The sequence below is a fragment of the Rhinopithecus roxellana genome, chromosome 8 (genome assembly GCF_007565055.1).
Source record: "Rhinopithecus roxellana isolate Shanxi Qingling chromosome 8, ASM756505v1, whole genome shotgun sequence".
NCBI lineage: Eukaryota > Metazoa > Chordata > Mammalia > Primates > Cercopithecidae > Rhinopithecus > Rhinopithecus roxellana.
Window position 1 is genome coordinate 111,176,039 of NC_044556.1, and position 26,146 is coordinate 111,202,184.

Sequence of the window (26,146 nt, forward strand, 5' to 3'; positions counted from 1 at the left end):
TTTGCTAACTTACTGGTGCTTTTGGAAGGTAGGCACCTAGCCCCCCACGGAGGCTGGGCAACAGCAGCTCTGTCTTCAGGTGTTGGCTAGAACAAGCAGCAAATTCTTGGGGCAGCCTTGAGCTTTCTCTCAGGCAGCTACGTGAAGAGTAGGGGTAGGGTCATGCTGGCAAAGGGGCCTTGAGCTGTTCGAAATTGCATTACTGTTTGGTCAAGTCTTTACAGGTCAAGGATGAGAGTCTTGCATAACCGGGCTCAGAGGAGCCTGGCTAGAGCTTGGTCGCAGAGAGGATCTTTGTCACCTGGCTAGAGCTTGGTTGAGGAGAGTGACAGGTGAAGCCGGCTGGGCTTCTGGGTCGGGTGGGGACTTGGAGAACTTTTCTGTTTAGCTAAAGGATTGTAAATGCACCAATCAGTGCTCTGTGTCTAGATAAGGTTTGTAAATGCACCAATCAGCACTCTGTATCTAGCTAATCGGGTGGGGACTTGGAGAACTTTTCTCTCTAGCTAAAGGATTGTAAATGTACCAATCAGTGCTCTGTGTATAGCTAAAGGTTTGTAAACACACCAATCAGCACTCTGTAAAAATGCACCAATCAGCGCTCTGTGTCTAGCTAAAGGTTTGTAAATGCACCAATCAGCACTCTGTAAAAATGGACCAGTCAGCACTCTGTAAAATGGACCAATCAGCAGTCTGTAAAAGGACTAATCAGAGCTCTGTAAAATGGACCACAGCAGGATGTGGGCGGGACCAAATAAGGGAATAAAAGCTGGCCACTCAAGCCAGCCCCAGCAACCTGCTTGGGTCATCTTCCATGCTGTGAAATCTTTGTTCTTTTGCTCTTCACAATGAATCTTGCTGCTGCTCACTCATTGGGTGTGCACTAGCTTTATGAGCTGTAACACTCACCGTGAAGGTCTGCACCTTCACTCCTGAAGCCAGTGAGACCACAAACCCACCAGGAGGAACGAACAACTCTGGATGCACCACCTTTAAGAGGTGCAACACTCACTGTGAAGGTCTGCGGCTTCCCTCCTGAAGTCAGCAAGACCACGAACCCACCAGAAGGAAGAAACTGCAGACACATCTGAACATCTGAAGGAACAAACTCCGGACACACCATCTGTAAGAACTTTCTTACCGCGAGGGTCCGCAGCTTCATTCTTGAAGTCAGTGAGACCAAGAACCTGCTGGAAGGAACCAATTCCAGACACAAGAGGATCTTTGTCACCTGGCTGGAGCTTGGTCGGGGAGAGGATCTTTGTCACCTGCCTAGAGTTTACTCGAGGAGAGGATCTTTGTCACCTGGTTAGAGCTTGGTTGAGGAGAGGATCTTTGTCATGTAGGAAACAGTCACAGCTGATGTTCCAGGCATTATTCTCTCTTCTCGTGCCCCTAGTTCTACCTTCACTCTCGAGCTTCAGAAGACCTGGCTTCTGACTTTGTGAAGGTGATGGTTAACAGCCTGTCCCCAAGCCAACCTTGTCTTCTTTTGGAGGAGGAGGGGGTCTTCCCTTTTTCTTGGCACTAACCTTGGTGCAGAAATCAAGCTGTCTCCTGGCCCCTGGAGAAAATGAATTCCTTCGAACTCCTTTAGATGAAGAATTACTTCAAGAAGGGCCAGACCTGGGACTGCTCTACACAAAAGCAAATTGTCCCAAGATTCTTGTCACAGTAAGTCGGTTTTGCCTGCTTTTGAGCTTTAGATGAAAGGAATGACATAGACGTTCTGTTTGGCTTTCTGCTCGGATTAGTGTTTGTGGGATTCATTCATATTGTTGCATGTTATGATGAACAAAAAAATTAAGCTCTCTGGAAGCAACAGGAACAGTCCTCAGTGTCAGAACTGCAGATGGTGGGGTGTGATTCCCACAGCCGGCCCTCGGGCCCTTCTGAAAATCAGCCCCTGCTCCTTTAAAAAACTTACAATTATAAATTATCAAATAATTATCATATAAATTGTTAAAAAGAATATGGTAAAAAGTATGAACCCCTTTCTCTTGCATAATTTATACAAACCCACTTCCCAGTAATAATCACTGTTACTATTAACAATGGCTAACATTTATCGCGTAGTTACCACGTATAAGACATGTTTCTAAGCATTTTACAGTTTTAAGATTTATAATGTATTCTTAACATTTTGTGTACATATACATACATCTTTTTTGTCTTAAATATACTCTTGTAATGTTAGGAGATATGGACAATTTTCCATGTCACTATACACAGTTTTTTTTTTTTGTTTTTTTTTTTGTTTTTTTTTTTTGAGACGGAGTCTCGCTCTGTCGCCCAGGCTGGAGTGCGGTGGCCGGATCTCAGCTCACTGCAAGCTCCGCCTCCCGGGTTCACGCCATTCTCCTGCCTCAGCCTCCCGAGTAGCTGGGACTACAGGCGCCGCCACCTCGCCCGGCTAGTTTTTTTTTTTTTGTATTTTTAGTAGAGACGGCGTTTCACCGTGTTAGCCAGGATGGTCTCGATCTCCTGACCTCGTGATCCGCCCACCGCAGCCTCCCAAAGTGCTGGGATTACAGGCTTGAGCCACCGCGCCCGGCCAGTTTTGTTTTTTTTAGAGACATAGTCTTGCTCTGTTGCCCAGGCTGCAGTGCAGTAGTGTGATCATGATTTAGTATAACCTTGAACTCTTGGGCTCAAGGAATCTTCCCACCTCAACCTCCCAAGTAGCTAAGACTACAGAGGCGCATCACCACACCCAACTAATTAAAATCAAATCATATCAAATAAATTTTTTTTTTAAGAGATGGGGTCTTGCTACATTGCCTAGACTGGTCTCAAACTTCTGGACTCGTGATCTTCCTGCCTTGGGCTCCCAAAGTGCTGGGATTATAGGCGTGAGTCTCTGTGCCCAGCCAACTTCATTCTTTTTTGTTGTTGTTGTGTGTTTTTTTACCTAGAACCACCTGAATAGCCATACTTCATTCTTTATAGCTGTACAGTTCCTATTGAATGAATAGGACACCATAATTTATTTAATAATTCCTCTGATAAAGGACATTGTATTTGTTTCTTTTTGTTATTACAAAGCAATGCTGCAATGACCATTATGTTAGTCCGTTTTTGCGTTGCTATAAAGGAATGCCTGAAGCTGGTTAATTTATTAAGGAAAAAGGTTTTATTTTGGCTCATGGTTCTGCAGGAAGTACATAAAGCACAGTGTCAGCATGTGCTTCTGGTGAGGCCTCAGGAAGCTTCCAGTGGTGGCAGAAGGTGAAGTGGAGCTGATGTATCACATGGTGAGGAGGGAGCAAGAGAGAGAAGGGTGAGTTAGGCTCTTTCAAGTACCAGCTCTTGTATGAACTCATACAGAGAGAACTCACTCATTATCCTGGGGATGGCACCAAGCCATTCATGAGGGATCCACCCCCATGACCCAAACATCTCCCACCAGGCCCCATCTCCAGCGCTGGGGATTACATTTCAACATGTGATTTGGGGGAGCCAAACATCCAAACCATGGCAAGCATTATTGCCAAAATACACACACATATATATATATATATACACATATATAACACATATAGTTTTTAGTTTTAGTTTTTTTTTTTTCTTTTAAGAGACAATGTCTCACTTTGTCACCCAGGCTGGAGTGTAGCTCACTATAACCTCCAGCTCCCAGGTTCAAGCAATCCTCCTGCCTCAGCCTCCCAAGTAGCTGGGACCAAAAGTGCGTGCCACTGTACCCGGCTCTGTAAGATTATTTTGTAGTGACCGTTTACTCCACTAGAATGTAAACTTCTTGAGGGCAGGGGCTTTATTTGTTGCCATATCCCCAGTACTTTATTCCTAGTGCCTAGTATATAGTTAAGTGTGTAAAATACTTGAATGCTTACTACTTTATACCCACCAGATGGACATGAATGAAGCTTGAGAATACCAAGTGCTGACAAGGATGTAAAGCAAGAGGATTCTGGTATCCTGCTGAGAGTGAAAATTAGTGTGTGTGCTTTCAAGAGCAATGAGATAACTCAAATGTGAATATTCTAGCACCAACCATTTTCATTCCTGACATATATTCGATATACTTTCGCACAGGTGCTTTAGGAAAAATGTACAAGAATTTTATTGTAGCATTCTTCGTATTGTACAAAAGCACTATACAAAATTGTTCAAAAGCATTGTAGAATTTGGTATATTTCTCTCTCTCTCCACACACGTATCACAGACATTTTTTAAAATTCTGAATCATTTGGGAGTAAGTTCACGACATCATGACCAAATAAGAAAGTTGCAGGATTAACATTTACAAAATATTCAAAATATGCAAAACAGTACTGTATTTATAAATACATATATAACAAGCAGGAAGATAGGAATAGGAATAATAAACACTGCATTCAGGCAAGTGGCCGCCTCCGGGACAGGAAAGGAAATGTATTCAGGAATGAATACCTGGAAACTTCACTATCTGGAATATTTTTCTTAAGCTGTGTTGAGGGTACATATTTGTTATTGGCTGTACCTTTTTGGCAAGACTAATATATTTCATAATTTTTTAAAGCATCCATTTATTCCTATTTTAATGAGAGTTTTTAAAAATCGCTAATGGGCTGGGTGCAGTGGCTCATGCCTGTAATCCCAGCACTTGGGGAGGTCGAGGTGGCCGGATCACCTGAGGTCAGGAGTTTGAGACCAGCCTGGTCAACAAGGTGAAACCCCATCTCTAGTAAAAACACAAAAATTAGCCAGGCATGGGGGCGCTCGCCTGTAATCCCAGCTACTCAGGAGCCTGAGGCAAGAAAATTGCTTGAACCCGGGAGGCGGAGGTTGCAGTGAGCGGAGATCGCGCCACTGCAGTGCAGCCTGGGCGACAGAGTGAGAATCGTCTCAAAAACACAAAAGAGAAAAGAAACGGAAAAAAAGGAAGAAAAGCAAGCAAGCAAAGAAGCTCAAAGGTTCTTGGCGTGGGCCACCGGCAGGTTTTCTCGCACTCTCTTTGCGCCACCCCCACATGCAACAAGAAAAAACGGCTGCCGCCTCCAGCTTCCAGCAGGGCTGGAAGATGCGCTGCGCGGGGCGGCCAGAGCCTTGCGGAGAAAACCGCAGGACGAAACTATGGGCCGCGGTGGGCGCCTGCCAGGCTTGGAAGCGGACTCGCAGCCAGAGCCACCGCCCAAGGAAGCCCCGCGTCCGAAGTCCCCGGAGCAAGCAGCTGCTCTGCGGCTCCGGCGCCAGACGGCGTGGGCCTGGGCGCGGCCCTGGCGCGGCGGCGGCGCGCGCGGGGTGAAGGGAGCGCGGCACGCTGGCTGCGGCGACGCGGCGGTTGCTGCGCCGGGTACTGGGGTCGCTGCCTGAGGCGCAGGCGCCGTGGACTGAGCGCGCCCCGGGCCTGGGCTCGCAGTGGACTCGTCATGGCGACCGAGCAGAGGCCTTTCCAGCTGGTGGTGTTCGGCGCCTCTGGCTTCACCGGCCAGTTCGTGACCGAGGAGGTGGCCCGGGAGCAGGTGGACCCGGAGCGGAGCTCCCGCCTGCCCTGGGCGGTGGCGGGCCGCTCCCGGGAGAAGCTGCAGCGGGTGCTGGAGAAGGCGGCCCTGAAGCTGGGTAAAGGGGCGGGACGGGGCTGCGCGGTGGCTGGGCCGGGGACCCCGCATCGCCCCAGACGAGCGTTTCTCCGCAGGGATGCGTGTCCCCGAGCCCTGCGTGAGGACAGGAAGAGGAGAGGGAGGGATGTTTCAAGTATTGCCATAGCTTTGTTCCACCTCCTTAACTATGTGTATGTGTGTGTGTGTGTATACACACCAGGGATACACACTGAATCCACACACACACACACACACACACACATATATTTCCTCCTGTTTCCCGCTTTTGAATTTCTGCCTCAGTTTGGGGAGTTCCCCCGGCGAAATGGTCAAGAACTTGAGTTGCCCGTCTCTCTGCTTCATCCTGCCCGGCAGCAGGGGCACCTGTTGAGTCTGCGGGTTTCTTAATATTTGGTCGGAGGAGGGGAGGACTTTGGTCTCTTGGAGATCGGAGTCTCCCTTTGCCTCGTGTTTTGAGGGCGGGAGAGCAAACTTAAGAGTTGTATTCGGTGGCTCAAGCCTGTAATCCCAGCACTTTGGGAGGCCGAGACGGGCGGATCAGGAGGTCAGGAGATCGAGACCATCCTGGCTAACACAGTGAAACCTCGTCTCTACTAAAAAATACAAAAAAACTAGCCGGGCGAGGTGGCGGCGCCTGTAGTCCCAGCTGCTCGGGAGGCTGAGGCAGGAGAATGGCGTAAACCCGGGAGGCGGAGCTTGCAGTGAGCTGAGATCCAGCCACTGCACTCCAGCCCGGGTGACAGAGCGAGAGTCCGTCTCAAAAAAAAAAAAAAAAAAAAAGAGTTGTATTGACAGTGTCTTTGTGGCTATTCTGTTTTAGTTTCTTTTTTGTGTATAAGAATACTCCAGCAGTCTTCCTCTTCAGAGAATAAAAAGTGTGTATTTCTGGTTTAGACGCTTACTTATTCTAAGCATTCAGGTAGCATATATTTATTGATTGTCTAAGCATTCGGGTAGCACATATTTCTTGAGTGACCTTGTCCTTGCTGAGACCTGTCCCGAGTCTGGGGTGCAGGATGGGACAGAGAGGAGACAGACACAGGGATCCTGCTGCCTTCATGGCTGGGGAGACATCTGACTTACGACTCCGTAGCCTTTAAATTTGGCTGTTAACTCCCCACCGTAGATTTCCTTTACACAGACACCCGTTAGAGTTCTGGAAATACTACATTCTTTCTGTTTAATCTACTTTCGTACAATGCCCTGCTTGGAGTGCTTTTGTTCGTGGTTATGTACAGAAGACACCACGTAGGCTGGACTCTCCTACAGCTTTTGATGCTGACACTACCAACACGTAATTCTGACCAAAGAGCTTTTTGGTCGTTATTTTTCCAAGAGAGTAATTTCACTATTAAAATATATGCTTCCATTTCTTTTTCCGGCTCAGCAAGATCGTACTGGTACAGCCTAGTCAATTACCATATATAATGCCCAAATCCAGTTTTATTGTGGGGGATATACCTTCACCTATTGAAACCTGCATCACTTAGTTGAGCCAGTTAATTCCAATTATTTTCTTATGAGCCTGTGTGTTTATGTAGCGTGTGCTTTTCACCTTAGAGTTCTAATTTTTTTGTTTTTTTGTTTTTTTGCCATTCTCCTGCCTCAGCCTCCCGAGTAGCTGGGTCTACAGGCACCCGCCACCACGCCCGGCTAATTTTTTGTATTTTTAGTAGAGATGGGGTTTCACCGTGTTAGCCAGGATGGTCTTGATCTCCTGACCTCGTGATCTGCCCATCTCAGCCTGCCAAAGTGCTGGGATTACAGGCGTGAGCCACCACACCCGGCCCTAATGGTTTTGATGTTAACAGTCAGTCCAAGACTGTCCATCACCTACAACTAAATCATACATAGTAATTGTTTAGTAGTTGATGAGGAACTTCATTTTTTTTAAAGACAAGGTGTCATTCTGCCACCCAGGCTGGAGTGCAGTGGCGTGATCACAGCTTGCTGCAGCCTCGACCTCCGTGTCTAAGTGATTCTGCCACTTCAGCCTCCTGAGTAGCCGGGACTATAGGCGTATGCCACCATGTCAGATAACTTTTTTTTTTTTTTTTTTTTTAGTAGAGACAAGGTCTTGCTATGTTGCCCATGCTGGTCTGGAATTCCTGAGCTCCAGAAGTCCTTGCGCCTTGGCCTCCCAAAGTGCTGAGCCGCTGCCCCTGGCCAAGAAACTATTTTTATGACATAAATTTCTTGTTGGAGAGGAAGTCTGGATAGTTATCTGCTCAGCGTTTAAACTTAATCATGAAATTGTCATGTTACACAGAGTTGTTATTTACACAACGCTTTTATTAGATTTTTTTTTAAAGGTCAGGTTTTTAGTAACACTTACTGTTAACTCGGTTTTCCTCATAACCTTTTCCTTTTTTATTACCTGATTAAAAACAGTTTTATCTTTTGTCTAAACGGGAGAGCTAGCTTTCAGTGTATCAGTGTATTTAGTAATTTGCTGGTCACTGATTACTATAAAAAGAAGACAAGGAAGGTGTAATCCTCTACCGGAATTTTCTTTACTTCATTTGTTTCTTATTTTAGGAAGACCAACACTGTCGTCTGAAGTTGGAATCATCATTTGTGATATCGCTAATCCAGCCTCACTTGATGAAATGGCTAAACAGGCAACAGTTGTCCTCAATTGCGTAGGACCAGTAAGTAATCAACCCTTCTTTGTATCAGAACAAACAATCCATTCATTTCTAGCAAAATATTCCAGAGGAACATAAGGGCAGAGGACAGAATTGTGGGTTGAAGGCCTTAACCCCATATGGGGAGTTTTTTCTTCTTGCGAGGAGCAAATGGAGATTACCAAAGTCGCCTGAGAGGGATTGACAGGCTCTGTATGACCCTATCCTTAGGGCATGTGTACTGGCTTGTTGATTGGTTACATCTGTGATTATCAGAATTTTCTTTACTTTTTACTGTCTGCCCCTTCAGTGTGTATCCCTAGTATATTTTGTATTTATAAATTATATTCTTACTGGGTAAATACATTTTTAAATGCACAAAAAGAATAAAAAGGACTCATTTATTGAATAAATATTTATTGATACTTACCATGTGTAAAATGCATTATTGCAGGCACGTGGAACACAATGGTGACTGAAACAGAAAATTCCTCATGGAGATTACAGTCTTGTGGGGAAGACAGAAAAATAGGATTGTATGAAAAGTGCTTTGAAGAAAAGTGAAGCTGAGAAAGGAGAAAAGGTGTTGGCATATCAGTGTTTTTAGATAGATGGTCAGGGAAGGTTTCTGTGAGGAATTGACATATGAACCAAGATCTGAATGAAATGAGAGCAAATTGCACGAACCTTTTGAGGAGAGACTTTTCCAGGGAGAGCAGGCACAAGGTCCTGAGATGCAAGTGTGCTTGGCAAGACTGAAGAGTATGACCGGCCAGTGTGGCTGGGCAGGGCAGAGAGGTGGAGAGTGGATCAGCGGGAAACCCAGGAGCTGGGTCGTGTAGGATCTTACAGGCCGTTGGTCAGGATGTGGGTTTTTCTTCCAAGTGTGACCAAGAGGCGTTGAATGGTTGAAAGGAAGGGCTTCATCTGATTTAAATTTGAAGTTCTTTGGCTTCTGATTGAAAAAATAGATAACAAGAGATGAGCAATGGAAAGGTCCAAACAGAAGCCCTGGGGTCATAGTGGTAGAGGTGCTGAGAAGTAGTTAGGTTCAGAGTATATTTTCAAAGGAGAACAGCTTGTACTGAATATGAAAAAGTCATCAAGTCACAGGCCATCAGACTTTTGGCCTGTGTAACAAGGTGAATGTTGGTGACATTTAGTCCTCTGAAGAAGCCATCATAGTTGGCAAGATGTTTAAAAATTAAACTTCTAAAATATTGATAATATTTAATTGAGAGCAAAAGGGTTTGTGAATTGCTATTAAATAAAAATGTTGTGGATTTAGATTCATCTCATTCTTAACTAGCTTAGATTCCATCCATGAGGTCCACTGCTCCACTCTATAATGGATGCCCTCGTCTACCTCCCTTGCCTTTTTCTCCTCAGTACTCTGGAAAAATCCCAGCCCTGGTTATTCTGTTTGCCTTCTCTTCACCTGAATGTGAGTAACCCAGTGTGGCTGGAGAAAAATATGTCCCCATGCGAACTGATCACACTTCAAATACGTGTTTACAAATGTCGTGTGGTGCTCAGCACCTCCAGCAGCTCTGTTCAGGAATTCTCAGGAATTCTCTCTCCTGCTCTCCGAAGTAGCTCACAACCTTGTTTTCCTTGCACTTTTAGTATCCCATCTCTCTTTCCTTGTTCTTATCTGATTTTTTAAATTTTTCTTTTTTTTTAACTATGAAAATAGAAGCTGGTTAATAACAGAATTTCTTTCTTCATCTTCCTGCCACCAGATCTATCTACCTACCTACCTGTCAGCCAATCTGCATCATACCCTGTGCTTTGAAGTCTGCCGTACCTCTTGTTCCAAGGAAAAACTGGTCCTCTTCCTATTGGACACAGTTTTCAAAGACTTTATTATCGGGGGAACCAGCCCCCAATATTTCAACATAGGTTCTTTTCTATTTTCCGTAAGTGTCGGCTGGTCTGAGAAATAAAGAGAAAGAGTACAAAGAGAGAAATTTTACAGCTGGGCTCCAGAGGTATTCCAGTCACACTGCATTTGCATGCGGTGTTCGAGACTCACTGCCCGATCTCCCAGCCATATAACAGATTGTCTTAAATTATTAATTTGATGAGCCAATTTTTGATCAGTGCCTTGTTGAGAATTCTACATTTGGGTGGAATTGGCTTGCCAGTCATTAACAAAATGAGCTGTCTGAATCGATTGACGTAACGCCATTCAAGCAGTGGTGGCCAGTGCAGTGACTGTAATTAGGTCCATGTTCACAGCGATTAAAGTGAAAACAAACCTCTTAGATCTTTTTAGAATTTGCTGTAACGCTTCGTTAATGAAACGTATCGAGGAGGAAGATTCCAAAGGTCTGGGCAAAGTTACCAGAATCCCGATTCCTTCTCGAGCTCGAACCAACATTATACTTTTCTTGGAGTCAAAACGGGAGTTAATGCAAGTGTATAAATGACAATTAATGCATTGGGCAGTTTGTTCATCCAAATTCTGATATTTCCCACTAACAGCATGTAAGGAGGCTTAACACAGCTCTGTATTGGAACAGTCAGGTTGGAGGTAAGCAAAGCAGAATGTCTGAATCCACATTGATATGGAGGGAGGGGGATGATAGTGGGGACAAAAGACAGAAGAGTTTCCCCTTCCCATACTCGCAGTCCAGACATGGCAACAGCCAATTTCCAAAGTTCTGGGCTTGGAATGGCGAATATCATATGAAGCCTGGGGGGATAATGCCTTTATCTTCCCATTTTAAGGGAAAGAATGAGCTGAACCTCCTATGCAAAGTAGAACAATGATTCTCGTTCTCCCAATAAGAAATAAAATAAGTAGCCTCCAGGCATTCCTTTCCGCCAGACGAGCAGTTGTTTTTTAAATAGCCCTTTGGTGCCCAGTCTATTACTGAACCATATGAGTCTAAATATTACTGCATGTGAGTTAACACAATCTTCCCAAATTAAAATTTTAGATGGGCCCTCAAAATGTTTAGAACATGGTTTTCCTACAGGTTTATATTGAAAGTATGGGGTATCTTCCCTTACTCTCCCTTTCATTTGTCTTAAAGGAGAGAGGGAGAGGCCAGAGACCGAATGTCCCAGTTCCTCTGTAGCTGATCTCTCCGGAAGATAAGCAGCCCAGACTTGAGTTTCTAGATGGATACAACCAGGTGCATGTCCGAGGCACTGAGGGGGTATTTGTGACCCATGGTAACATTAAATGCAGTGCCTTCTTCTCCTGGTTGAGTGGGGCAACCGTCATCTGTAGCTCCAGGCATCCACGTACTATCATTAGTGTAGATTTCTGCAGGAGCATCCATCCAGGTGAGAGGTTGAATAAGTGGAGGGAAAAGCACATAAGCCGAATAAGAATAATTTTGTGTAGCAGGTAAATCAGTGTGAGAGGAAACTGGTGAGACACAAAGTATAAGAAGGAGAGTCATTAAGTAAAACCTGTTGTAAGCAGGATTGAGTGCTGAAGGAGGAAGGGAAGAGCAGAGGGATGTTCTTTTCAGGCTAATAGAAATGGTGAGATTTTTAGGCTTGTAAGGAGAAAAAGAAAGGTAATTAGGAGAAGTGGGGTGAGTTAGATGGGTCTCTGTTGCCATGAGGGAGGATTGAACCAGACCCATTTTGATTTGGTGTGCCTGCTTCTGAGGACTTGGCACAGATCTCACCTGGTCGGAGGGCGGGCTCTGACACGGACGTCTTTTCCCTGTGGTTTCATTCACACGAAGTTTAAGTCTCAGTGGGCACCCAGGAAGTGGACTGATGATCTCCTGGTGAAACAAAGCATGTCCTCCTTCCCACATTAAGCAGAATCAGAGACAATATTTAAAGGTTTGGGGAAATCCTGTAAGGCAGTGATTACAGAAATTAACTCTCCTTTTGAGCAGAGGTATAAGGGGTAGAAATAAGCTTGTCTGTAGGACCCACATAACCAGCATTTCCATTACTGGAGCCATCAGTGAATAGTGTAACAGCCTCAGGAATGGGCTGATCTTTGGTCAATCAGGGGACCACCCAAGATGTCATTTTTATAAAATCAATTTGTTTGTTGGATAATGATTGTCAATAACGTCAATAAAATCAGTCAAGTGAATTTGCCACAATATGGAATGTTGAAAAACGGCTTGAACTTCGAGCTGATTTAAAGGGACTGTAATTAAATTCAGATGAAATCTGGAAATTTTAATTATTCTACACCGAGCTTGTCCAACTGGACTAGCCATTTGGTCCAGATAAACAAAGTTTTTGACACAGAATGAGGAAGAAAACACCACTCTACTAAATCATTATGTTGAACTATTAGCCCAGCAGGGGAGTGTAATGAAGCGAAAACCAGAAGCTGAAAAGGCGAGACGGCTGTACTCTAGGTAACTGGGCAGTCTGGGTTCTTCCCTCCACGAATTCCAGTTCTAGTGAAGCCTCAGGGGTCAAAGTGCTGGGACTGTGGAGATTGGAATCTCCACACAGCATAGAAAACAAGTTAGCGCGTATGTTGGAATGCCTGAAGTAGGTCTTAAATAATGTTACCCCAAAGTTTTTGGAAGTCATTTAAAGTTTTCAAAGAATTTCTCCTAATTTGAACTTTTTGAGGTTGAATACGTTGTTTATCAACCACCGTTCCTAAATATTGAACAAGAGTGGTCTGTTGAATTTTATCCTGAGCGATGTATAATCCAGCCTCTGTAACACGGCAGCTTAAAATTCGATAACGGTCTATTAATTCTTTATCAGTGGGGGCAGCAATTAAGATATCATCAATATAATGAAGAATATAGGCCTGGGGAAATTGAGCTCACGCTGGTGAAAGCACCTGTCCAACATAAAGCTGCCAGATGGTGGGCTATTCAGCTTTCCCTGAGGAAGTCCTTTCCATTGACAACGACCTGCAGGCTCCTGACTATTGAGAGATGGTACAGTAAAGGCAAATGCTTCACAATCTGATTTATGTAAAGTAATATTAAAAAAATCTTTAAGATCAATAACTATGAGAGGCCAATGTTTAGGTATTAAAGTAGGGGCAGGCATGCTGGGTTGGACGGCCCCCATTGGTTTAATTACAACCTTAATGGCCCTTAAATTGGTTACCGTCTGCCACTTGCCTGATTTTCTTTTTTTCTTTTTTAGTACAAACACAGGAGCATTCCAGGGGGAAAGAGAAGGTTCCACATTTCCAAGTTGTAACTGTTAAGAAACCAGTTGAGTCAAAGCCTCCAGTTTTTCTTTAGAGAGTGGCCACTTCTCAATCCAAACAGTTGTGTCAGATTTAAGCTTTAATATATGCAGGCAACATGTTGTGATCAGGTAAATTTTGTTGTTGGACGGAACGCATGGCCGTTTTACACTCGTGGTTCGCATTCTCAAAAGCTGACATAGGAAGGAGAATACCTTGAGTGTGCTCATCAGAGACAGGTTTTTCAACAGCGTCTCATAATTTGGCTAAAAAATCAGCGTATAATTCATTGTGACCTTGTTTAACCCTAGTAAAAGAAACAGGAGCTTGGCCTGGGGGCTCATAATTTATCCCAAGCTCTCACACACACCTTTGTTACGTGTTTTGTGGTGAGAGCATCAAAGACTAATTGGGCGTAAGTATCAGAGAAACTGTCAGAGCCTGTGAGCTGAGCCTGAGTAACTAGAATGCCATTAGTCCGATGTAGCTGAGCCTGCAGACAGGCCGCCTCTGCACACCAGGTACGGAATTGTAAATGCTGAGATGGGGTCAGAACAGCTTTTGCCAAAAGGTCCCTGTGTAAGGGAAGCAAAGTGACCTCAGTACAAAAAGTTTGCAATACCATTTTAACATAAGGAGAAGTAAGACCGTACGGAGTACAAGCATCCTTCAATTCTTTTATTTTTTTATTTTTTTTATTTTTTTTGTTTGAGACGGAGTCTTGCTCTGCCATCCAGGCTGGAGTGCAGTGGCCGGATCTCAGCTCACTGCAAGCTCCGCCTCCCGGGTTGACGCCATTCTCCTGCCTCAGCCTCCCGAGTAGCTGGGACTACAGGCGCCTGCCTCGTCGCCCGGCTAGTTTTTTGTATTTTTAAGTAGAGACAGGGTTTCACCGTATTAGCCAGGATGGTCTCGATCTCCTGACCTCGTGATCCGCCCGTCTTGGCCTCCCAAAGTGCTGGGATTACAGGCTTGAGCCACCGCGCCCGGCCTCTTCAATTCTTTTAAAAAGGTAAGATTGAGAGGTACATAATGACGCATTTGTACCCCTTGGGTGTTAGGAGGTTCTAGCGTGACCAGATAAGCCCACACATCTAATCCACTTTTGTTTTGTTTTGTTTTGGCATAGTAAGCGTTGCATTCAAGTTTTTTTTTTTTTTTTTTTTGAGACGGAGTCTCGCTCTGTTGCCCCGGCTGGAGTGCAGTGGCCGGATCTCAGCTCACTGCAAGCTCCGCCTCTCGGGTTCACGCCATTCTCCTGCCTCAGCCTCCCGAGTAGCTGGGACTACAGGCGCCCGCCACCATGCCCGGCTAATTTTTTGTATTTTTTAGTAGAGACGGGGTTTCACCATGTTAGCCAGGATGGTCTCGACCTCCTGACCTCGTGATCCGCCTGTCTCGGCCTCCCAAAGTGCTGGGATTACAGGCTTGAGCCACCGCGCCCGGCCGCATTGAAGTTTTAAGAGTAGGTATCCGAGATGGAGTTAGCATAGAAGTGACAGGAAAACCATGTGTAGGTAAGGGAAACTGAGGGTGAGGGGGTCAGACCAGTATGAGAGTGTGAGGAAGGGGCATTGGGGGAGCAGAAGGAGCAGAAGTATACTGGTGATTACTGGTGTCCATGTGTGAAAAAGGGTATAGAGAAGCTGGCTGAGTGGATGGCAAAGTGACCGGTTGAGGAACTGAAATGACTGGAGGGTGAGGGGCCACAATGGATGTGGGAGGGCCTGCAGAATTATAGGTAAATTGTAGTTTGGTCCTGGAACCATTAGCTGACTCCAGAGGTTTGAAGAGAGAAGAATTAGCATATATGTGGTCCTGGGCTATCTGAGTCAGAGCTGTGGGTGCTACAAGTACCGGCTCCTCGTGAAAAGAAACGAGATCACCAGGGGGTGACATTAAACCAAAGTCACTGGAGTTAGATATTGAATTCTCAGTATCGTTAGGTGGGGGAGGAGTAGGCGAAGGGAGCGGCTGATCAGATAACAAAGGCCGTGTGGGAAAGGAAGGTTGAGGAAGAGGTGGAGGGTCATCAGATTCAGAAAACTGGTAACTGCAGGGGGTCACAGAATTGGTATGTCATTAGGACGGCACGTACCAAGGCCCAATCACCCTAAACAGTGACAGGAACATAATTCCCTGTCAAGACCAGTTCCTGGAATGTTGCACCAACACGATCCCCTAGTTCTACATCTGAGGTTCCTTTTTCAGGAAAATATTTTCCATGGTTACTCGGACACCACCCTGTTTTAACAAGTGTACATCTAAGTTTCCTTTTTCAGGAAACCAAAGACAGTATGTTTCTACTGCCCTGAATAGAGTGACCATATTTTCCATGGGCATTCGAACCCTTTTCTGTTTTAACCGGAGCTTAATATAGAAGAGATAAGTGTAATGTTTAGACTCCACGTGACCCATAGTTAACCTGGACAATACACAGACAGACTCACCAGTCGTCAGGGAGCAGAACAAGCGTTTCTGTGGACCGAACTGATGATGTTTCTCTGCACCTACCAAAGGGAATCAGGTTCCCACATGCGCTTGGGAAAAAGAAAACACGCTGAGTGCCAGATATCGGGGGAACCAGCTCCCAGTGTTTCAACATAGATTCTTTTCTATTTTTCCTAAGTGTCAGCCGGTCTGAGAAATAAAGAGAAAGAATACAGAGTGAGAAATTTTACAGCTGGGCCTCTAGGGGTGACATAACGTGTCAGCAGGTTCCGTGATGCCCCTTGAGCTGCAAAACCAGCAAGTTTTTATTAGGGATTTCAAAAGGGGAGGGAGTGTACGAATAGGGAGTGGGTCATAGAGATCACATGTTTCAAAAGGCAATAGAATATTACAAGGCAAATGGCAGAGCAAGATCACAAGGCCAGGGTAAAATTAGAATTACTGATAAGGTTCCATGTCCCTCTGGGCACGCATTATCGTTGATAACCATCTTAACAGGAAACAGGGCTCGAGAGCAGACAACCGGTCTGACTAGAATTTGCCAGACTGGAATTTCCTAATCCTAGCAAGCCTGAGAGCGCTGCAGGAGACCAGGGTGTATTTCATCCCTTATCTTCAACTGCATAAGACAGACACTCCCAGAGCGGCTATTTTCGAGACCTCCCCCTGGGAATACATTCCCTTCCCAGGGTTATTCTTTGCTGGGAAAATAATTCAGTGATATTTCTCCTATTCGCTTTCTGCAAGAAGAGAAATATGACTCTGTTCTGCCCGGCCCCTCAGGCAGTCAGACCTTACGGTTATCTCCCTTGTTCCCTGAAAATCACCGTTATCCTGTTCCTTTTTTAGGATGCCCAGATTTCATATTGTTCAAACACACATGTTTTACAAACAATTTGTACAGATAACACAATCATCACAGAGCCCTGAGGCAACATACATCCTCAGCTTAGGAAGATGACGGGATTAAGAGATTAAAGACCGGCATAGGAAATTGTAAGAGTATTGATTCGGGAAGTGATAAATGTCCATGAAATCTTCATGATTTATGTTCAGAGATTACAGTAAAGACAGGCATAAGAATTATAAAAGTATTAATTTGGGGAACTAATAAATGTCCATGAAATCTTCACCGTTTATGTTCTTCTACCACGGCTTCAGCCGGTCCCTCCGTTCGGGGTCCCTGACTTCCCACAACACTTTATGTTTACAGTTACACATTATCTTTTTCTCAGATTTCTCCTCTTTACTGGATTATTTCCATCAGCATTTACGTATGTGCTATCTCCCATCTTTAAAGAAAAGCTGCTTGATTCCACATACCCTTCCAACTACTCTATTTTTTGTGCCCCCCTTTTAGCAACCTCCTTGAAAGAATTCTCATGACTCACTATCTCTGCTTCTTCACCTCCTCCTCAAATGACTCCTGTTGGGCTTTTGTTTTCCTCCCTCCTCCAATGAAAGTACTCTGCTAAAGTCCCATCCTGTCAAATCCAGTCCTCATCTGAAAGCTTTCGGCATTGATCCAGCTGACCACTTTCTCCTTTCTTTGCTTGGCTTCTGCATTGTCATCTTCTCGTAGTTTTCCTCCTGTCCGCCAGCTTCACCCTTGAAGTCCTAGTCTCCTCCATTGCGTCTTTATCCTCCCCACTCTAAATGCCTCAGGCTGCAGTGTTCAAGCTTTAGAACCTCAATATCCTCATTCAGGCATTAGGTTGCAGTAAAGTGAAAATGACCAAATGAAGAGGGGTGCTGAGGCCCCCTTTGTGTGATGGAAACTCTCCCACAACCCCTCGGGTTACCTGCTGTGTCCTGTCTTCAACACATGACCACTTAACGTGGCCCAGGGAATGTCTCGTAGTCAGTCCATATGGTAACTGTTAATAGAACGTCATGTTTTTCTTTGTGCTTTTGTAAACATTAACGTGAATGAAAGTTCTAATATTTACTTCCACCCTCAGTGGATCATTCTGTGCTTCCCTTGGGGGAAGACTACTTGGGAGACCACTGGGTTAGAAGATGGAGCTTTGAGGGCCGGGCACGGTGGCTCACACCTGGAATCCCAGCACTTTGGGAGGCCGAGGCAGGCAGATCACTTGAGGTCAGGAGTTCGAGACCAGCCTGGCCAACATAGTGAAACCCTGTCTCTACTAAAAATACAAAAAAGTAGCTGGACATGGTGGTTTGTGCCTATGATCCTGGCTACTCGGGAGGCTGAGGCAAGAGAATCACTTGAACCTAGGAGGCGGAAGTTACAGTGAGCCGAGATTATGCCATTGTACTCCAGCCTGGGCAACAGGAATGAAACTCCGGCTCAAAAAAAAACAACAAAAACAACAACAACAACAACAAAAAAAAACAGAAGAAGATGGAGCATGGAGAGCAGGATTGCAGTTCTGACCTCTAAGCTAATTGGCCTCACAGGAGAAGTATCTCCCCGAGATGAAGGATTGCTGCTCTGACTATGTTCACCTATCTCAGACAGGCACAGGGTACGAAGTGGAGAAAAATCTAGCAAGTTCATAAAATAGGAGGAAGTGAGAAGTCTCAACTCCAGATTACTCAAAGAAGTGGGCCAGATGTGACAAAATGCAGTAAAAGTAAGGAATGGGCAGACTGAGAGTGAGCCTGTGGCTGTAAGGCAGAGCCTGGAGGAGCTGGGAGCTGGCCTGGCAGAATGGAGGGAGGATGCTCCAGGTAGTGGAAGCAAGCACACTGGGTGTGAAGAAGCAGCATGGCTTGGGGAATTACATGGAATTTAGAACTGCTGGAAGATGAGAATTAAGGGACTGTGGTATGATATGATGCTGAGGACTTTGTACTATATATTGTAGAGGTTGTTTTTGTTTTTGTTATTTTTATTATACTTTAAGTTCTAGGGTACATGTGTACAACATGCAGGCTCGTTACATAGGTATACATGTGCCATGCTGGCCTGCTGCACCCATCAACCTGTCACTTACATAAGGTATTTCCTCCAGTGCTATCTCTACCCCCACCCCCAACCCCACGACAGGCCCTGGTGTGTGATGTTCCCCACCCTGTGTCCATGTATTCTCATTGTTCAGTTGCCACCTATGAGTGAGAATGTGCAGTGTTTGGTTTTCTGTCTTTGTGATAGTTTGCTCAGAATGATGGTTTCCAGCTTCATCCATGTCCCTGCAAAGGATGTGAACTCATCCTTTTTTATGGCTGTATAGTATTCCATGGTGTTTATGTGCCACATTTTCTTAATCCAGTGTATCAGGTTTTAAGAGTGGATATGTTACAGGGGTGAGGCAGGAGGAAAGGTGACATCAGATTTTCATTTTAGAATAACAATTTGTTATGTATTTGGAGATGGGGCTAGCTGGCTGCAGTGTAACCAGTCAGGGCCTATTTGTCATAAATTAGATAAGTGTTGACGGGGTCTGAACTAAGATATAATTGTGTAGGGGAGAGGAGACTGATTGGAGATATTTTTAGGAGACTGAATTGATAAAACTTGGTGACTTCCAGCATAGGTAGCGTGAAAGACTGCTTCCAGATTTCTTTTTTTGAGATGGGTGTTGCTTTGTCACCCAGGCGGGAGTGCAGTGGCGTAATCTCGGCTCACTGCAACCTCCACCTCCCGGGTTCAAGCAATTCTCCTGTCTCAGCCTTCTGAGTAGCTGGAACTACAGGCTCATGCCACCATGCCCAACTAATTTTTGTATTTTTAGTAGAGTCAGGGTTTCACCAGATTGGCCAGGCTGGTCTTGAACTCCTGACCTCAGGTGATCCACCTGCCTCGGCCTCCCAAAGTGCTGGGATTAACAGGCATGACCCAGCCTGCTTCCAGGTTTTAACCTGAGAATTATGTGGGGAGTAATGCCACTGATAATAACAAAAAAGAAGACATCTGAGTGCCATGTGCCTAGCCCTGCGCCAAGCTCTTTGTATTCTCTTATTTCATCCTCACAGCTACCCAGGGAAGTGGGTGTTGTTATTCATCACCATTCTTTGATTGAAGAGGTTGGTGCTTAGAGAGGTAAAGTGACTTGCCCAGGGTCACACAGCTGGTGGCTGCAGAGCCTGGATGTGAGTCTGGCCTGACTTTAAAGCCCACATTCTAGACCACTCTGCTGTTCAGCTGTTTGCACAGTTTTGTCTCAGAGACTTTCCTCATTTGAGCACCTCAGAAAGATGTTAGAAGTGGGACCCAGGCAGCCTGAACTAGAGGCTATACTTGGTTTTTTATTTTTATTTTTTTGAGATGGGGGTCTCACTTTGTTGCCCAGGCTGGAGTACAGTGGCATGAACACAGCTCACTGCTGTGTCAACCTCCTGGGCTCAAGTGATCTTCCCGCCTCAGCCTTGCAAGTAGCTGGGACTATAGGCTTGGGCCATCACATCTGTCTACTTTTTATATTTTTGTAGAGACAGGGTTTTGCCCTGTGGCCCAGGCTGGTCTCTGGCTCCTGAGCTCAAGTGATTGACTCGCCTTGGCCTCCCAAAGTGTTGGGATTACAGACGTGAGCCACTGTGCCTGGCCGTGTGTTTATATATATGCCATATATATATATAAACTATATATATATAGTCCTTGTATATATTATATATCTATATTACATGTAGATATAGATATATATTATATAATATTATGTATTTATAGATATATATATCTATAATATACATAAATGGCATATATATAGTCCTCAGCATCGTATTTTATACACACACACACACACACACACATTTTTTTTCTTAGAGAGACAGAGTCTCAAAGCGATCCTTCTGCCTCAGCCTCCCAAAGTGCTGAGATACAGGTTTGAGCTGCCACACCCGGCCTAGAGGCTACACACTGAAGCATGTGCTAGAAAGTGGAGGAGGAGAATAGGTTTAGAGAGAGAGAGATGATGAATTCAGTTTTAGACTTGTTGAAATTGAGGTGTCTGCCAGATACCTTGCATCAAGACAGAAAATACAAATAATACATTGTTTGTATATGATGTTTTATAAGTAAGTGAGAAAATCAGAGTGAAGAGAAAATAAAAGGAAAATGTAGGCAAAGTGAACTTGGTTTTATGTGTGACTCACGCCACATGTCCTGTGCTCTCACTGGTCCTGACCTTTCTAACAAAAAACACAGAGAGGGAAACCCTATCATTGAGCAACTCTAGACGTAGAGGTTGGAGGTCACAGCACAGATGTGATTGAAGTTGGGAGAGTAGGTGAGATTTCCTGGGAGAATGTCCAAGTCAGTGATTCTCCATCTTTGAAGTACACAAGAGTCACCTGTGAGGCTTATTTAAAATGCAGGTTACTGGAGTCTACCTCAGACAGCCTGATTCTGGGGGTCTGGAGTGGGACTGTGACCAGCACGCGACCCAGGTGATTCTAAAGCAGGTGGACTCATGGCCAACTTGAGAAATTTGGGAGTGAAATATCCAGAGACAGGCCGAGAAAGCTCCAAATGAGTTTTAAAATGGATGTGTGCAGACCCTAAGGATTAACCAGGATAATCCACGGCGTGCAGAAAGAGTATGGAGCTTCAAGTTCTGTTTTAATCTCAACTTTAGTTCTATTTAAATATGTTTAAAGTGTGTATTTTATTCATTTGTTGGGCAGTTTAAGTGATTTATGAATAAATTCATATAGTTAGTAGGTGATGGATTCCAGGTGTGAACTTGGGTCTTACTGTCTTGAAATCCTTTGTTCCATGATACCATACTGCCTGAGAAGTAAAGTTCTTCATTCATTTCATGTGGTTAATGGAAGGGTAGGAACTCAAATTTCACACACTTCTCCCAGTCCTATAATTCCAGTGTTATCCGCCATTCTTAGTAAGAGGCGTGAGGTCTTGGAGTTAGGTAAGAGGACAGCCCATCTGGCCTGTTTGTAAAGGTCAGTTGTTGCATTGCCCTATCCTTGTGTCCCTTGTTTCTCGAAGGCTGGAAGAAAGAAACGATTTCCTTCCTGTATCTTTTGCTGCCAGGAATGAATAAAGCAGAGGAGTTTGTGCTTCTAATCTACTTCTTCACAAAGGAAAAGATTTGTCATGCTTCTTTGGAAATGGGACTGAATTCTGATGTATTAGCTTTTACGTATGAAAATTTTATTTTAATTCTTTGAGTTTGAGTAACAGATAATATGGGAAATCTAATATCATATAGGCTCAGAATATCTGCTCTGTTCAGTATCAAACTTATCCTTTGCATACTCTCTTCTTCCTGTTTGTTTTTAATTTTGGCCAGTGGTACCACGGGTTCTTGGCCCCCATGTCCAGCCCAGCTAGTCTGGAAATCCAGTCATTTCCGCCTTTTTAGTATTGTATGTCTCATCTTTAGTATATCATCTGTGCTGTAAGTCTTATACCACAGTCCTGTTTAAAATTCTCCAGGAAAGCCGAGTAAACTAGAAAGGATAAAGTTGAAACTTGTTAGCATAGCACATGGTGTCCTTCCTGATGTGGCCGTAGCCTGCCTTTTCAGACTAATCTCTTTCCACTTCCTACTCCAGTGTATTTGATTCCTGCTTCAAGTAACAGGAACAACTCCTCTTTCTTCACCTCTGCATTTACTTTTTCCTATATCTGGATTTTTCTTTTTCCTGGAAAATTTTTATTTTTTCTTTAGGGTTCAACTCAAGGGAATCACTTGTATGAAATATTCCCTTTTGTCTTCAGGTAGAGGTAAGCATACATTCCTCTGTAATTCCATCATGCCTTTATTTATTCACACTGTGCGAGGTATTTTTATGTAGTTATCTTATTTTCTCAATTTATCTTTTTGTTTTTGAGACAGAGTCTCACTCTGTTGCCCAGGCTGGAGTGCAGTGGCGCGATCTTGGCTCACTGTAATCTCCACCTCCAAGGCTCAAATCATTCTCCTGCCTCAGCCTCCCAAGTAGCTGGGATTACATGTGTGCACCATCATGCCTGGCTAATTTTTGTATTTTTAGTCGAGATGGGATTTCACCATGTTGGCCAGGCTGATCTCAAACTCCTGACCTCAAGTGATCCGCCTGCCTCGGCCTACCCAAAGTTCTGGGATTACAGGTGTGAGCCACCGTGCCTGCCCACTTTTCAATTTATCTTTAGGCTATTTTATTAGCAGATGATTTCTTGATAACTAGGACCGTTTACTTCCAGGATTAGATGGCATTTTATTCAGTTAAACTTGTTAAGCAAGAATAAACCTCTTTCTTCTTATTTCCCTAGTATCGATTTTATGGAGAACCTGTAATAAAAGCGTGTATTGAAAATGGAGCCAGTTGTATCGACATCAGTGGAGAACCTCAGGTATATAAAATGAAAAGGAAACAACGTAGAATTAACACATACATTTCTGTTTCATGAAGTGGAAATATTTAGTGCAATTTTGCAGACATACTGAGAAGCCGACAACTCCTTTCTAGCATTCAGAGATGGTATGCGTATGGTATTCCATTGATAGCTCAAAGGAGAGCACCGATGGTAAGGTCTTAGCTTCAGTTTTCTTGAATTTTTTTCCTCTCTACAACATCATTTCTTTTAGGTCTGTGTTTATGATAGCTACTTCATGCTTTAAACTGAATCAATTAAAATAGCGGACTGTACATAACACTTAGAATCTCACTTCTCTAAGGTTTTAATTTTGAATTCCCTTTTAAAAACCAGGTACCTTTAGACCGGGCATGGTGGCTCACGCCTGCAATCCCAGCACTTTGGGAGGCCGAGGCGGGCAGATCATGAGGTCAGGAGATCGAGACCATCCTGGCTAACACAGTGAAACCCCATGTCTACTAAAAATACAAAAAATTAGCCGGGCATGGTGGCTGGTACCTCTAGTCCCAGCTACTTGGGAGGCTGAGGCAGGAGAATGGCGTGAACCTGGGAGGCGGAGCTTGCAGTGAGCCGAGACCACGCCACTGCAGTCCAGCCTGGGCGACAGAGCGAGACTCTGCCTCAAAAAAAAAAAAAAAAAAAAATCAGTTACCTTTATAACATTACATAAAAATAAAGGTAAAGTTCACTAGTATAAAATCAACCTAAAGATTTTAAATGTTCACATTTATTGAATGCTTACCATATGCCCAACATTGTACTAAGTGTTTTATGTAACTTTAAAAAATACCTATAGAGTAGTTATCTTCTTCCATTTTTTATAGATGAGGAAATTAAAGCTGAGGAAGCTTAAATAACTGGCTCAGTAATGCACCTAGTAAGTAGAAGAACTAGGTCTTCAATTGAGGTTTGCCTGACCACAGGAAGTTATGTGTTAACAGGTATTAAGCTCTTCAGCCTTTAAAATGGTAACCTCATGTGTCTCTCTAGTAACTACTGATTATCATCATCAGTGTGCAAATATGATATTAATATGTATTTGCAGTTATCAATTGGTAAAATACTGGAAAATACTGAGAAAGTGTAAATTACCAAAATTGATTGAAGAAGGAGGAGGAAACAAATTTAAAAAAAAAAAAAAAAAAGGCCAGATGAGGGGGCGCACACCTGTTATCCTAGCACTTTGAAAAAGGCAAGGTGAGGGGGCGCACGCCTGTTCTCCCAGCACTTTGAAAAAGGCCAGGTGAGGGGGTGCACGCCTGTTCTCCCAGCACTTTGGGAGCACTTTGGGAGGATGACTTGAGCCCGTGAGTTAAAAAATTAGCCAGGAGTTGGTGGCACACACCTGTGGTCCCACCTACTCAGGAGACTGAGACAGGAAGATCACTTGAGCCTGGGAGGTCAAGACTGCAGTGAGCTATGATCACGCCACTGCACTCCAGCCTGGGCAACGTAGTGAGACCCTGTCTTCAAAAACACAAAACAAAAGCAAAAGCAATTCCTGTGTTATTTAAAATAACCCAGAGCATAGAAAATGGTGAAAACCTTTTAAGTCATCTATAAACTATCATAAAAGTAGTATCAAATTTCTTGGGTTTTTTCTTTTTTCTTTTTTTTTTTGGATACAGGTTCTCTCTCTGTCGCCCAGGCTGGAGTGCAGTGGTACGATCTTGGCTCACTGTAACCTCTGCCACCTGGGTTCAAGCAATTCTCCCGCCTCACCCTCCTGAGTAGCTGGGGGTACAGGTGCACACCACCACACCTAATTTTTGTATTTTTAGTAGAGACAGGGTTTCACCTTGTTGGCCAGGCTGGTCTCGAACTCCTGGCCTCAAGTGATCCACCCGCATCGGCCTCCCAGAATGCTGGGATTACAGGTATGAGCCACTGTGCCCAGCCATAACATCAAAACCTGATAAGGGGTTGGGCACGTTGACTCATGCCTGTAATCCCAGCACTCTGGGAAGCCAAAGTGGGTGGATCGCTTGAGGCCAGGAGTTTGAGGCCAGCCTGGCCAACATGGCGAAACCCCTTCTCTACTAAAAATACAAAAATCAGCCAGGTTTGGTGGTGAATGTCTGCAATCCCAGCTACTCAGAGGCTGAGGCATGAGAATCACTTGAACCCAGGAGGTGGAGGCTGCAGTGAGGCAAGATTGAGCCACTGCACTCCACCCTGGGCAACAGAGTGAGATCCTGTCTCAAAACAACAACAAGAAACCTAATAAAGAACCAGAGGGCCGGACTCGGTGGCTCACGCCTGTAATCCCAGCGCTTTGGGAGGCCGAGGCAGGCAGATCACGAGGTCAAGAGATCGAGACCATCCTGGCCAACATGGTGAAACCCCATCTCTACTAAAAATACAAAAATTATCTGGGCATGGTGACGCACACCTGTAGTCCCAGCTACTCGGGAGGCTGAGGCAAGAGAATCACTTCAACCTGGGAGGCAGAGGTTGCAGTGAGCCAAGATCATGCTACTGCACTCCAGCCTGGCGACAGAGCGGGACTCCGTCTCAAACAAAAAAAACAAAAAAACCCAGAATATATAAAGAATTTTTACAAGTCAGTGATAAAGACTATTTTTTAAATGGGCAGGGGATGTAATCTCAGCACTTTGGGAGGCCGAAGCAGGTGGATCACCTGAGGTCAGGAGTTTGAGACCAGCCTGACCAACATGGAGAAACCCTGTTTCCACTAAAAATGCAAAATTAGCTGGGTGTGGTGGCAGGTGCCTATAATCCCAGCTACTTGGGAAGCTGAGGCAGCAGAATCGCTTGAACCTGGGAGGTGGAGGCTGCAGTGAGCCGAGATTGCGCCATTGCACTCCAGCCCAGGCAACAGTGCGAGACTCCGTCTCAAAACAAAACAAAACAAAACAAAAAGGGCAGGGTATGAGAAGAGACAAATCTTCTGTGTGGAAGAATTCCAAATAATTTATGTAGCTTCTCCACATTGATGTGCAAGCAGCTGTGTGTGTGACTGAGTGTGTTAATGTGTGTGTATGTGTGAGTGTAACTGTGTTAGTGTGACTGTTAACATGTGTTTGTGCATGAGCAAATGTGTGTGTGA

At 44.5% G+C, this 26,146-nt stretch overlaps 1 protein-coding gene across 2 annotated transcripts in view; it reads left to right on the forward strand.

Annotated features, from left to right (window-relative positions):
* Nucleotides 1-4,998: 4,998 nt before the first annotated feature.
* The window catches only part of SCCPDH (saccharopine dehydrogenase (putative)), a 54,007-nt gene continuing 32,859 nt past the window's right edge, over nucleotides 4,999-26,146 (forward strand). The window contains exons 1-3 of one of the 2 annotated variants that reach the window (XM_010387318.2): nucleotides 4,999-5,559; nucleotides 8,100-8,212; nucleotides 22,972-23,052. In XM_010387318.2, the coding sequence (XP_010385620.1) occupies nucleotides 5,370-5,559; nucleotides 8,100-8,212; nucleotides 22,972-23,052 (384 nt within the window). In that variant the 5' untranslated portion in view covers nucleotides 4,999-5,369. The remainder of the gene's footprint in view (nucleotides 5,560-8,099; nucleotides 8,213-22,971; nucleotides 23,053-26,146) is intronic. The other variant, XM_010387319.2, reaches the window with a different exon arrangement.